Below are 13,293 nucleotides of genomic sequence, written 5' to 3'. Positions count from 1 at the left end.
ACAAATGAACAGTTTTGCCTCATACTGTAGTGCAGAATAGTAGATATTCTCTTCCCATAACTTTCACATTTGTGAACTCGGCTTCTTCCAAACAGGAAGTGGTTTATGGAAGAAAGGGGAGATTTCAGGCCAACTATGCAATTTCCTGAACCTTCAGCAATTAAAATTGAACTTTAGCAGAAAATCCAGGTTTTGGATCCTTTTGGATATAGAATTATTGGGGAATAAGCCCTGACAGAGTTCTACATCCATATCTGCTAAATAAAAAATTTTGATACCTGTATGTAGAAAATTCTGAGTGCATTAACTTTCTACAGAGGGAGAAAGAGCTATTCTTCCGATAGAAACCTGGGAGCAGGAACTTCTGCGTTCATATCCTGACCTGATGAATCACAAATTTCTACCACACCTTTGATCTGTAAAGCAAGTACTTCTCATGAGTCTTTTTTTAAACCTCTACGATCAGCCATAAGACCACTTGCTCCATATCTACTCTAAATATAACATAAAGTTGTTTTCTAAGATCAGAGCTTGCCTTTGTACTCTTGGTCAAAGCTCTTGCCCTATTACTGTTGAGTACATTATCAAATGCCTGCCGTTCTTCACTCCTGAAACAAGTAACAACGTAAAATTTACAAAATAAAAAATCCTGTGTAACACATCACAAAGAAGTGTTTTCCAAATAGAGCTGTATTATAAATTGTGAAAATATATGTATGAACAGACTGCAGATTCCAATTACACATTCCTTACATTGCCACTGTAACAAAAAGTGTTAATCTTCAGTGGTATTTTTCATTACGAACTCAATTTTTGACTCAAAAAGGTAACATCAGGCTCTATATTCACCTGGAAGATGCCAGTATGAAATTCCTTTCACAATGTCTTCTTGTTACTTGGAGTCTAAGAATTTATTAGAAAATCAATCATTTACTGGTATACTGCTGCTTAAATAGTATTGAAAATATAAACCAAATTGTAACTGGGTTTGCCAGATGTACAGAAAGAACCTTGATGGTCTGGACTGCATCCAGTCTGGATGTCAGACATCTGAGTTCAAGTGAATTCTGAGCCATTATAAACTCTGATATTATATCCCCACAGGAAGAGAGTCCCACAGAGTGGTTCTGGCCAACACCATGAGGCTCTCCACTTCATGCCAAGCTGGAGGAGACAGAGGTACCATCCAGCCTGATTAATAAATAGTGGTAATTATACATATATATCCAAAACAACATTCTAAACCCGTTTTGGCTTATAATCTACTATTTCAGCAAAACAAAATTTCTGTTGTAAAAGGAGATAGAAATAATGCCCTTTTAAAGCATTAAAATGAATTAATTTAATTTTCTTTTTTTGTTTTGCTACTGTATTTAAACAGTTCATAAATTAAACTTCTGCTCCAAAGCATCAGAAATATCATTAAGACATAAGAATGACCAGAAGGGTTTTTGACAAAATACCATGAATTTAAGAAACAAGCTGAACGCATCAAGTAGGTTACTACAAGGAACATTCCCAAGATTATTATCTAAAACAGATTGTTTGAGGTCCTGTGTTATCCAATACCACTACAGAGTGCCAACTCTTGCTAATACATATAAGGTCTGGTTCCAGCAGTTTGACACGCTCAGACAAATCTGTGAATCCACATGGATTCACATGGAGTTCCCTAATTTGTGAAAAAGAATCTTTTTTTGTCAGGCTGTCCAGTAGGGGCCTTAACCTCCTTCAGATGGGGGAGGTCCACCAGTTGCAGAAGAAACCGAATTATGGAGGACAAGTAAGCGCATGCCTTCTCCACAACAGTACCACTGTTTCACAATTTTTCCATGCCTTGAACCTTGCTAGACTTTAAAAGCATATCCATTTTTAACATAAAGCAGCAGTAATAGAAACTGCTGAAAACGTGTCAGTGTTGTTCAGCATGTCAACAGCTGGCTATACACTTCAGTGTGGTTTTATGACTAAGGAAAAAGATTGCATTTGCTTACTGTTTTCTCAAAGATGAAAACAGTAGTGATCTGGCCTGAGACAGCACATCACAGAATCTAACAAGACAAACCAGGACAGGGACAGCTTGTATTTAATTTTCTGAATACTAAGGCTATACTGCAAAAACATATGAGTATCAAAGATAGCCCTAGAGACACCAAATCCTTTTTAATACAATTTTTGATATTAATAAATTATTTTATAAATTAGGTATTATTTTACATAAAACTCAAAAATATCATAGTATACACAATTTATAATATATATAAATAGATGCCTTCTTTAGAGTAAAAACAGCTTTCAAATGAGCTAACTCAAGAAAAATATAAATAATTTAAACATATATGTATTTCAGAATACATGAAACAATCATTAAGTCTTCCAGCAAAACAGTTCCTCCTTTAACCTAGTAAGATCATGCTTTTAAGTCACAGTTGCCTACCTGTGCTTTCTTTATCACTTCTGTTTGGATGGAGAGAACTGTGCTTCACAGCACAAATTTTACACAGTGCATGCCATGGAAATATTGGACCTTCTACATTAAACATTTACTTGGGACCACAGTAGCCTCAAAATATTTCCCACTACTGATCTTTTCAGCTCAAAATGACAAAATTCTCTACTGTGCAAAACTTGTTTGAGCACTCAGTTAAGAGCTTTGACATCTGGCAGATGACAAAGGTGGGCCAGAATGCAAAAATGTTGGGGGTTTGCTTAATTCCACTGCTATAGGCTCCAAAACTTCTTTGAGCCTTCCTCCTCTCAGAATCAGTCAAACTTCATTCCCTTGAGGTAAAGCTCTTCTCTGTTTAGCCAGTCCACCACCACTTCTTCTCTTCAGTATTACATACTCAGCTTAGGCGATGCCTCAGTCTTTTTGCCTTGTACCCAACATTCAAAGGCCCTAAAATGCTGGTCGTTGCAGGCTCTTTTATGATACGGCCAAACCTTCAATCCATCCATAAATGTAGCATTCACTACAGTAAATATGAGTTTGGAAGGCCAGCAAGCCTGCCAGACAAAACCTTCAATTTCCTCATATGATTGCTCACTGGATTATAGAGCTTTCCTCACAACTTCAGAACCATTTATAGCATAATCAGGCAACAGCAGATGGAAACTGCTGGACTGAAACTTCAGTAAGTAGCAGCCTGTAATTCTGGGGCACTTGGTAATGAGAAATATAGAGAGAGAGGCTGAAACAAGAAACAAGAGAGGAAAATGAACTGATTGCTTGTCACTTTTATTATAATGAAACTGAAAGCCCTCCTTACACTTACCAAATACAAGTGTTCTTCGAAGTCATACAATATATGTTAATTAAATCATGTTCTCACATGACCACTCTGCATAACTAAACAGAGAAACTCGAAATATTCAATAAGGGGAAGAAACTCGACCTATTTGTCAATAGTGAAGCTCAAGAGAACAACTAGAGTAAATGTAATGCATACATTTTGCTTGTGAGCAACACTCACTGTTAAAAATCACTACCTGCTTTAAAATTAAAATGACTGGCTTTGATACAGATGTTAATCAAGGACTATTAGAATATGACTGGCAGTGACTTAGAGAACAAAAATCAAACTAGAAAATATGACAAATGCCTTAAGCATGACACATTCTGAACTATCAATAATTCTAAAACAAGTAATATTGTCTTCAATATTCACTGCCAATTGCTTTATGAAACATGTTCTTATCAGCAGATGCATAACGAAACATTTGTCAGTAGGAATCATCATTTAAAAATAACTGTGATGGATTTATCTGAATGAAGTGGTAACTCCCAGAGACAGTGCTCTGGAAGACCCTGGCAACACTGGATGAGTTTCTGTACAGCAGATGACGATACTAAGTCAAGCCTACTGTTGTATCCCTCTGCAGGATTCCAGCCTCTCTGAGAAAGGTCCATATGTCACCCCTGCTGCCGCTTCTGCACTATGACAGGAGTCTCACACACTTGTGACCAGGCCTTCCCAGGAGATGCAATGGACATTTGATACTTGCAGTCACAGGTAAAGAGACATGACCTCAGAGAACTTGAGTGCCAGTCACGATGTGTCTAGAGATAGGATTGAGGCTGCCTTAACACCCAAAAGACACATATAAGAGCTGATGACAACCACAATCATTGAAGATGATGATTTAACTGGGAAACGCTCTACACTAAAGTTACCTTACAGATACTAAGTTAACATACTGACACCTAGAACCACAGGCAGCTTCACTCCAGCAAAACAGCTAGGCTGAGGACAAAGGGAAAACATGCAGCAGTGGGAATCCTAAATGTCACCTCAGGGTGTAGGGCACAGAAGAAACAAAAGAAAAGATTCTTCTTCACCATAACATCTTCCACGCTTCTTTGAAGAAAAGAAGTGCCATGAGGAGCAAGAGATGGGCAAAGACAGGAAAACACGGACTTTTTTTTTTGCTTCATCCCACTCCTGTTTTCCTAACATGAAAGGAAAACGAGTCAGCTAAGCCAAGGGCAGGCATTCTTGGCTCACTCCCTTAGCCAAGGTCAAAGAGGAACTGAAATGGGATCACCATGACACTTACTGCAGGCTCCAAGAGGGCCAACCAGTCTGTGCATCAAGTAGCAGAAACCCTAGAGATAAAAAGGCATGCAGCCTGTGTTAAAGAAATGAGTCCTGAAAGAAGAGATTTGGTCTCTATAGTATTTTTAGCTGAAAAGAACTCAAAAGCAAAGATCGAGTATATTAGTCAAAGAGCTTAAATAACTGCCATCGGAAAAAGAAGTTATTAGATAGCAACTGCAACCAAAGTGAAAACTGTACTAAATTCAGACCTATCCACTACAAGTCTGCATCAACCAAACTGTGATACCACACTCAATGGGACAACATTTTAACTACGTTTCTTTGAAAGTGTTCACTTAGCCCTGGAAATCCCCATTAAATTATTTTTCCTCAAGAGTTCTCCAAAATATTAAACTAGACTGTATGAGTGATACCAAAAGTAGCTGCGTGTAATGCAACCTATCTAGGTCTGAAGCAGCTAGCTTTTGTTTGAAAATAACATCCCAAGAGGCATTATTCAATAGCACTTTGAAGGACAAATAGGAATTAGTTTAGCAAGTCTGTGTAATCATTTTTTCCCCTAGCCATTAGTTAGATCTGCCTATTCCTAGAAGAAGATTGACCAGCATTCTACTATAATAAAAACCACAATGAGTAACCATAATATATACATATATTTTTACTACAGAAAACACTGGCTCTTGATTTAGTATTTCATAATCATGTTCTTCTATTTTAGTAGTGTTACTCAATTGTCTACTTTTTTACTTTTTCTGCATTTGTTTTCTAATTTTTTTCCCATGTAGGTCCTATTGTCATGTGATCAAAAAGTCACCACTAAAAGAAGAGATGAGAATAAATGAGATAAGAATTTCTAAAACTATTGTTAAATGCAGAAGTTTAAAATTTGCAAACAAAATCTTTCTGGAAAAAAAAAGTTAAATAATTACTTTCTGATGCTGGTATCTGCTAAAGATAATTTTTCTCATCATGCTTTGAATTTTTAACAATGATGACTTCTACATCACTAAATTCCTCTTCTGTTATTTACTCACAGTTTCTAAACCCAAATTCTCAAAGATAAGAGGGTGTTCAGTTCCATCAATGTCTCTCTGTAGAGATTCAGCATCCTGGAGGATCCACTGCTTCCTCCTCCCCACCCCTTGAACTTGCAAGGCTTTTATAACCTGTAAAGATCTCAGCACAGACCTAATCTTGCAGCCCTAGAGCAGATACTGTAAACACTGAACAGGCTGCCTGCTAAATGACTGCAGGATTGGGTCTTAGTACTTACAATAAGCTTGAAAAACTGATGACTATTTTTCCCCAGGACCTAGATCAGGTTTTAGGGTTTTCTGCACCTTCCTGTCTGCTTGCTTCCTACAGGGACTCAAAAAACTGAAAGATACGCCAATTAAATTCTTCTTCTGTAATTTAAAAGGGACAAGCACCCTATTACACTAAAACAAGTAAAACAGACTTACCAGACCATTGCAGTTACTTAGGGCCACTTTAGTTGTACTGAGCTGGTCTTGCAAATATCCTGTGTAATGACAGTGGTCTAAGAAATCATGCTTCCATTGCGGTCCATCTTTCCCCCAGTACTCTACTGTAAAATGTCTGGACACCAAATCTGTGTTGAGAGTCAAGTTTAAATGAAAGTGCCTGCCATAAGCAGAAAGTTTAAAAAATAATTTAGATGCTGCCAGTTCTTGGACATAAGGGTCTGTGCTCCTCCTCCTTCTTGAAGGTTTAGCATTTTTCACAGTAAAGCTGAGGAAGGCTCCATTTTGATCAACCCTTATTGGGATTGTTAGTTGGTAGTGTTCAAGGTAAGACAGGAATTCCTCTTTGTAATCAACCATAAGGTAAGACAGTCCAGAGAGTGGCCATAGAAGAGAAAATATAACAGGAAACAACAAGTAGTAACATAAACATAAACCATATTTGGGTAAACTTCATCACTCTCATTAACAAAAGTAATTTTCAGGTAAATGCACAATGTAGCATTTTACTAAATAAAATAAAACATTGTTTTCTTTCTTTGTAAGTCAAGAAAACATGTTTGGTTTCCTATAATTTGATCATCACTGGAATTACAAATGATTTCAATACATATCTTTTTCTATTTATCAAAAATATGTAACATTTGGGGCTAAATTCTAACTTAAAAAGGACATATTTTTCCCAGTGACACTTGCAAGAATATAAACAGTATTAAGGAAAAGTATTATAATGTAAAAACAAGATTAGATTCTTACTTCCTAGCCTAAAAACATGTTAATGTTATCATGGCAAGTCTCTCAACTGTTATCAAGTACAACATTTTACTAGATTTAATCTGCAAGGCTTTCCTAGGTTGAAAAGTAGACAGAAAGAAATTAGAAGGAAATTTAATCTGCATGACAATGAACCATGAAAAAACTGAGAGCAGAGCCCATATGATATCATGAATTACATAAATATGGTTTAGAAAATACTACACAAATACAATGCAAAAGCAGATGCTTCCTGCTAGCTACAGAGATCGGACCCCTACCTTGGGAACTGTATGAAAGCCTGCTGTCACTGTGAAATTCCGATGAAACCATGACTAGGCTCAAAATCCATGTCCACGTCTTCCCAAAAATTTCCATAATTTAGAAAAATAGAAAGCTTGTCTTATTTCTTTCTCTTTGGAGAGCTACCTGTGTGCTATAGAGTTAACTCCACTCCAGAACTGCACCATAACAGGTATAAATATTTTATACTACTTCCAAATTAACTATAGGATGTTCCACCTTTTGATAGGTACTTTCTTCTATATCTGCAGTCATTTTCTCAAGTCAAAATAAGTATTTGTAAGTTTCCTTAAGATATGGGTAAGATGTTAGACTGGATAGTTACTGATTTTGCTCCGTTTCTTTTCCTGAAAAACAAAAGAAAATGAGTCAAAGCAAATTCTTTCTGCTAAAACAGATCTATGCTGCAAGACACTAAACCATCAGAGTGAACTACACAAGGCAACATTTTGAAATAATGTTCACCCAGTATCAATTTTATGGTCCCATACCACAATCTTACCAAAAAAATGAAGTACCATTAGTTCATTGAACAGCAGATCCATACAGCCTACGATACACTTATCAACTTCATGTTACTTTTATGAATTCTTACACCTATTTAATGTTTCTTGTTGCCTATATACTTTCTTCAGACTTCTTCCATCTATAATAAATGCTGTGCACTCATAGATTTCAGCGGCTAATAACAGGTCCCAATATACTGGTAGATAAAGGAAGACACAGGAAAGAATCCAGAGTACAGTTATCTGATCTTCCTGCAGCATGTATTTTCTTATTATTTGGGTCAGGGTTCTGCTTATGCAGGCAGGATTCTCACTCACTTAAATGGGAATGCTGCATAATAGACTATTAAAGAAAAAAATTCAGTATCTGAAAGTATTCACTATACACATTCTAATTTTTCAAATATTTGTCAAAAATGCTTTGTCTAGATCTTAAGTACAGTTTGATGAAGTAGAATATATTTTTACCTTGGTTTTACAGGTCACAAGGCTAAGCAAATAACACATTACCTGCCTTTTTTCTTTTTTCCTTTTTTTTTTTTTGCATGTAAAACACTATTGCAACAATAGTTAAAAACAGCTCCAGCTGCAGCCAAGGATTAAACAGAAGATCCATGCATTCAGCTAACAGTCCAGTATCATAGGATACCAAACCATGTGTTGTGTCAGCTGGTACTCATCAGTCCACTTAAGCATTTGCAGCACACCTATGCACAGGGCAAACTCTGCTGAGCCAGACAATGGAGAAACAGAACACCTAAGAAGGGAAGCCTGTTTAAAAACCATTTTACAAAAGCATACAGAGCCACTTACCCATGCACCAGACAAATTTGCCTTTCTAAAATTCTGGGAATGATTTACAACGTTCATTCAGACAGGTAATACAGCTACAGCTAGTGGATTATTTGCAAAGGTTTTATAAAGAGCTGTAGCACATAAACTCCACAAAAAAAAATCAACATCACCCAAATCCTATTTATCAACATTACAATGAATACTGGAAAACTTCTTAGCCAATCTGAAAGACACCTAATTACTAACATATAAATGAGGTTAATTTGACCAATATCTACCTTCTCAAATATATTTCAAGACACCATACAGGATTTAATCAGGTTTATAAAGAGAATAAAATACACTTTGCAAACATACTTTGTCCTTTCTGTTATTTCTTTTCTAGGGAACCATAAGGATTTAGTGATGTCATTCACATGGGGCAAGACTTCAAAGAACATTAATAAAAAAACTATGTCTACATTGCCATGTAGAACATTTATTTCTTAGCTAATATTTAGCTAACTAAAATTTTTACAAGTTTTGAAGATACATAATTAACCCCAGACTCTTCACCTACATTAGTACAGTAAATAATGTGCCTTACTTCTAATCTGAGAATGTACAATTTCAAATTCCTGTCACTGAATCTTGCTTTATCCCTGTCTGCTAATGAGCTGCTTTCCTTCTCCTTGTATACACAGTTATAATCTGATACAAGCACCTCTTGACACTTTCTGATAAGCAACTCAACCTATTTGGTTTATCTCACTCTGTATAATCCAGTTTCCAGATGTCTGAATACTTCTGCAGTTTTTCTCTGAATCCCTTCCAATTAATCAACATCCCTTTTCATCCACAGACACCAGAACTGGACACTGTAGTCCAGTAACGGCTCGGCATTGCCATATATAGAGGTAATGTTGCCTTACAAGTTTTACTTAGCCAAAATATCCTAACAGAGAGCTCATGTTCAGCCTGTTAGGCTGTTATCCTAACACTAAGATCTCCTGGAACTGCAGTACCTAAGGAGTAAGGCAGCTCAAAATACTGGACATAAATTAGAGTGCCCATTATTTAGACACCAAAGGCCCACATGATAGGCTATAAACACATGTTGGTCAACAGTGTCCAATAGTCACTCATGTCTACTGTTCTTGCAGGGGTCTCTGAAGAGGTCTCCATCATTTCAAGCTTCACTCAAGACCAATCTCCTTACACATTAAGCTTTCTGGAAGTTTCAGCAGAATTTTTTTACTTCTTCTTCAAATGTATTTATTGCCAACTTAACCATTGATACAAGCACACCACACATAGTCATATTAATGCTCTGAACTATAGAGTAGTAATAGATGTGAAGCATAAAGCACTCAGGTAACTCCAAGATACAGTGCTTTCAGTATGACATTTGGTAGGAACCTCAAAGCGTCCGCCCTCTATACCCTTTTTTCTTTCCATCCTCCTTGGCAGCATATATTCAGCATTCCATTGTAGATTGTTGTCAAGATGCAAAATTTGGTCAACACTAAGCTTACAAAAAGAAGTGACACTTGGTGCCATGGTCTAGTGGACATGGTGGTGTTGGTCATAGGTTGCAGTCCATGATCTGAGAGATATTTTGCAACCTAACTGATTATGTGATAAAGCAGACTATGAGGAGGTGACTAGCCAAACTGCTCAGAACAGTCACCTTGGGAGCTTCCTTCTAAGCAAAGGTGCCTTGGTTGCCCAAGGCACCTCTTAAGTTAAAGGTAGCTCAAGTTTTAGGGCAGGGAAGCATCCGACACCGCTGTCCCAAGAGCACCGCCACATCAGGGGCGTCCACCACACAACTGCCAGGCTCCGGCGCGCTTTGGCGATGGCAGCGTCGAGGAGGCCAAGAAAAGACACGACACCGCACCATCGGATCACAGAGCCCAGACGGGGGTTACGTCTCAGGGCGGGGTCGGCGAGAGCGATAAATGCGTGGAGGCGAAACAGACCTCAGGCGGGCAGGACAGGGGGTTGTCCCTCACGCTCCCGCTCCCGGCTGCTCAGCCTCCGCCACCTTCCCGCCCTCCCCGGCCGGGCCGGGCGGTCGGCGGGAGCGCCGCGGTGAGGCACGGGTAGGGGTGGCCGCCCGCGCCGGCTGTACGAGTGGTTGCTAAGGAAATGGGGAGGGCGGCGGGAGGGAACGGGGCGGGGGACGGGCATCAATCACACAAATTCAATTACAGGTATCGGGGCTGGCCGTGAACAGCGTGGAAGGGTTTCAAAGAGCCAGGGATTAGCCGTGCCCCCGGGAGTTTCCCCAGGCGAAAACTGCGGCGTCCAGACTGCGCCGGGAGGAGCTCGGTGAAAAGGAACGGGAGGCGGGGGGTCAGCGGGGAGAGAGACACGTACAAAGGGAAAGGACGGATCCGTCCTCCCCGGGAAATGACCAGAAGCCGAGCCGTGAAGGGTAAAATTACTGCCGTGCGGGCCCGGTGTTACGAGGGGGCTGTCGCCCTATGAGCCCTCCGCCCCCGCCTGCCCCACGGCCCCCCGCCGGCCGTGCCAAAGGAGCAGCTGTCACTGCATCTTGCAAAAAAAACCCACCTCCCGCCCCCCACCCCAAAAAAGTCAACAGGCTAGAAAAATACATGGCTACACAAACAGCCCATTACACGCGCACATTATCTGTACATTTCTGCACAGAGTTAAAAAAACTAGTACTGAAGCAAGTTGGAGATCACCAGACACACATCCCTCAAAAATTCAGAAGGAAATAAAAGAAGAGCCTTCCTCTCTAGAGAGGCTGAAGGGTAGAGTCTGGTTGCTGTGGTGGAGCTGATCCTAAAGTTAACTTTCAGCAGTCCACTTCCAGACAGCAGCGCTGAATCTATTTGGATAAAACGCGTGTGACCCAGACACTTGGCGTTTGGCCCAAAAGCGTTGCACCGGCAGCCCAAATAAAAACAAGAGTCTGACTCTCTCTTTCTCTCCCTCTTCCTCTCCCTTCTCTCTTGTACAAAAATGAAAGAAAATAGCGAAGACAAAATCCGCACACACATCACCGAGGAGCAAGAGCTCACTTACCTCCTCCCACCAAACAAAGTCCCTTTGAACCCCGGGCCACTGCAGAGACAGACACACACCAACAAACATGAGCGCGCAGGGTTAAGAGTCTGGCAAATCCCAGGCGGCTCGAAGTAAATCAAAACCACACGCTTCCATCTTCCTGATGAGACCGGCGAAAGCCCGACATCCCTGCCAGCATCGGCTGCGTGACGGCGGCCGCGCCGACCCTCCGAGCCCCGACACAAAGTGTGCACTTGTCTGACCGCGGCACGGCCGGGAGCGGGGCTTCCTCAGCTCCGCAGCAATCCGGAATAGCCCTGGGTTGTCGCTGGGGTTTGGGGGCTGCTTTGGTTTTCATCTGTTGGTTTTGTTTTGATAGTTTTTCCTTTCCTCCCTCTACCAACGACTTACAGCTAAAAGTATTTTAAAAAATCTAAAAAAAAAAAAGTGCACTATTCGAAATCGTACTTCATCAATCACGTCTCTTATCGGTTGAAAAATCCTGGCATCCCCTTCCCCCATCCTTAAAGTTTCTTTCCGAAATTACTTCAAATGCACTTCGCCTAATGCAATACAAACCTCTCCCTGCTCCCCAAAGCCCTGGACGCACCATTATTCGGGACACAAAAAAAGCAAAAAGTTTCATTGAATAGCGTGAAATCTTCCTTACCGTTTTCATCTTCAATTTCTGATATAAAGTAAGTTTCAGAGATTAGAGATTGCACAGGACGATTCCCGTATTCCTCTCTGCTTTTCCCCTCTGTGCAAGCAACCATCAGGGTTATATTCTCCAACAGAATAAAATTCTCTAGCCTTCCTAAAAGGGGATTTTAGAAAACGGGCTGGCTTGGCAGCAAGGATGCCATCAATTCACCCAAGCTATCACTCTGCACATTTTGTCTTTCCAACAAAAAGAGGGGGGAGGAAGGAGGGAAAAACAGGCTTATATTGGGGTGGGGGTGGGTGCCCTCCTCTTGAGCAGCCTCCTCTGTGCAAAATACCATGTGAATATTATCTGAGTTGGGGGGAGAAGGGGGGGCGAGAGACAGAGAGAGGGGAGAGAGGAGGAGGGGGTAGAAGAGGGAAGGCAGAGCAGGAAGGACTCAGCGGAGTTTGGATGGAGTAGCCGCAACGCTTTCGCAGCCGGCGCCGGGCCAAGCGACGGCAGGGGAGCCTCGGGCGGCGGGGCCTTGGCCGCCTCGCGGGGACGGAGCGGGGCCCGCTGACGTCAGCCTGCAGATGTGCCGGGCCGGGGCGCCGCGCATGCGCGTCCGTCACGTGGCGGCGAGGGCGGGGGCGGCGGGACCCTCGCCTGGGGCTGCCTGTGGGGAGGATAGACCGGCCCTCCCGGGGGAGCCGCCGCCGCGGTACTGCCGGCCGGCCCAGGGTGCCGGCGGCAGGCGCCGGCTAAGGGTGCCACCGGTGGGCGGCAGGATGTGGTGGCCCCCTGCTGCCATCCATACCCCTGCCCGTCCAGCGCGCCGCAACGGGCATTATGGAAGGAGGACTCCTAAACACCATGTCCAGCGGAGCGGAGGCGGTGTCGGAAGTCCGCGCCGCCAGCGGCAGCCGGGGCCGATGGTCCCACCGGGCGCGCATCGCGCTTTCTCTTTCATCGACGGCGGGGAATCGGGCGGGGGTCGGGGCATCGCTACCCCGTGCGGCAGGACAGGAGGGTGGGCTTGGCAGGGGCGGCCTGCGGGATCGCCTCTGCTTCGCCAAGCCAGCGGTGCCGGGGACAGGGACACACAGAGGGGGTGTTTTTGAACTCGACACCTGCCCTCTTAACCGCCAAGTTAATTTGCGATAGCCGAAGAAAGAGAAAAATAAAAAAAATACCTGAATTATTCCTGAACCTGGGTTCTAAGGTTTCAA

The 13,293-nt window shown here is 41.8% G+C and overlaps 1 protein-coding gene across 7 annotated transcripts in view; it reads right to left on the bottom strand.

Annotated features, from left to right (window-relative positions):
* Positions 1–12,589, bottom strand: part of ADAMTS6 (ADAM metallopeptidase with thrombospondin type 1 motif 6) — a 155,694-nt gene extending 143,105 nt beyond the window's left edge. For 3 of the 7 annotated variants that reach the window (XR_003532257.1, XM_027671515.1, XM_027671520.1), the window contains exons 1-3: positions 12,089–12,589; positions 7,078–7,446; positions 6,023–6,387 (exon numbers count right to left, since the gene is read on the bottom strand). Coding sequence is in view for 5 of the 7 variants with exons in the window: in XM_027671515.1 (XP_027527316.1) it covers positions 6,023–6,387; positions 7,078–7,174 (462 nt within the window). In the remaining 2 variants the exon portion in view is untranslated. Of the gene's footprint in view, positions 1–5,832; positions 5,937–6,022; positions 6,388–7,077; positions 7,447–9,598; positions 9,666–9,914; positions 10,026–10,069; positions 10,222–12,088 lie in introns of those variants that run through there. The other 4 variants (XM_027671516.1, XM_027671519.1, XM_027671518.1 and 1 more) reach the window with 4 other exon arrangements.
* Positions 12,590–13,293: the final 704 nt, after the last annotated feature.

Source organism: Neopelma chrysocephalum, unplaced genomic scaffold (genome assembly GCF_003984885.1).
Source record: "Neopelma chrysocephalum unplaced genomic scaffold, ASM398488v2 Primary Assembly neopelma1_97102, whole genome shotgun sequence".
Lineage (NCBI taxonomy): Eukaryota > Metazoa > Chordata > Aves > Passeriformes > Pipridae > Neopelma > Neopelma chrysocephalum.
This window is presented reverse-complemented; position numbering and strand designations above follow the sequence as displayed.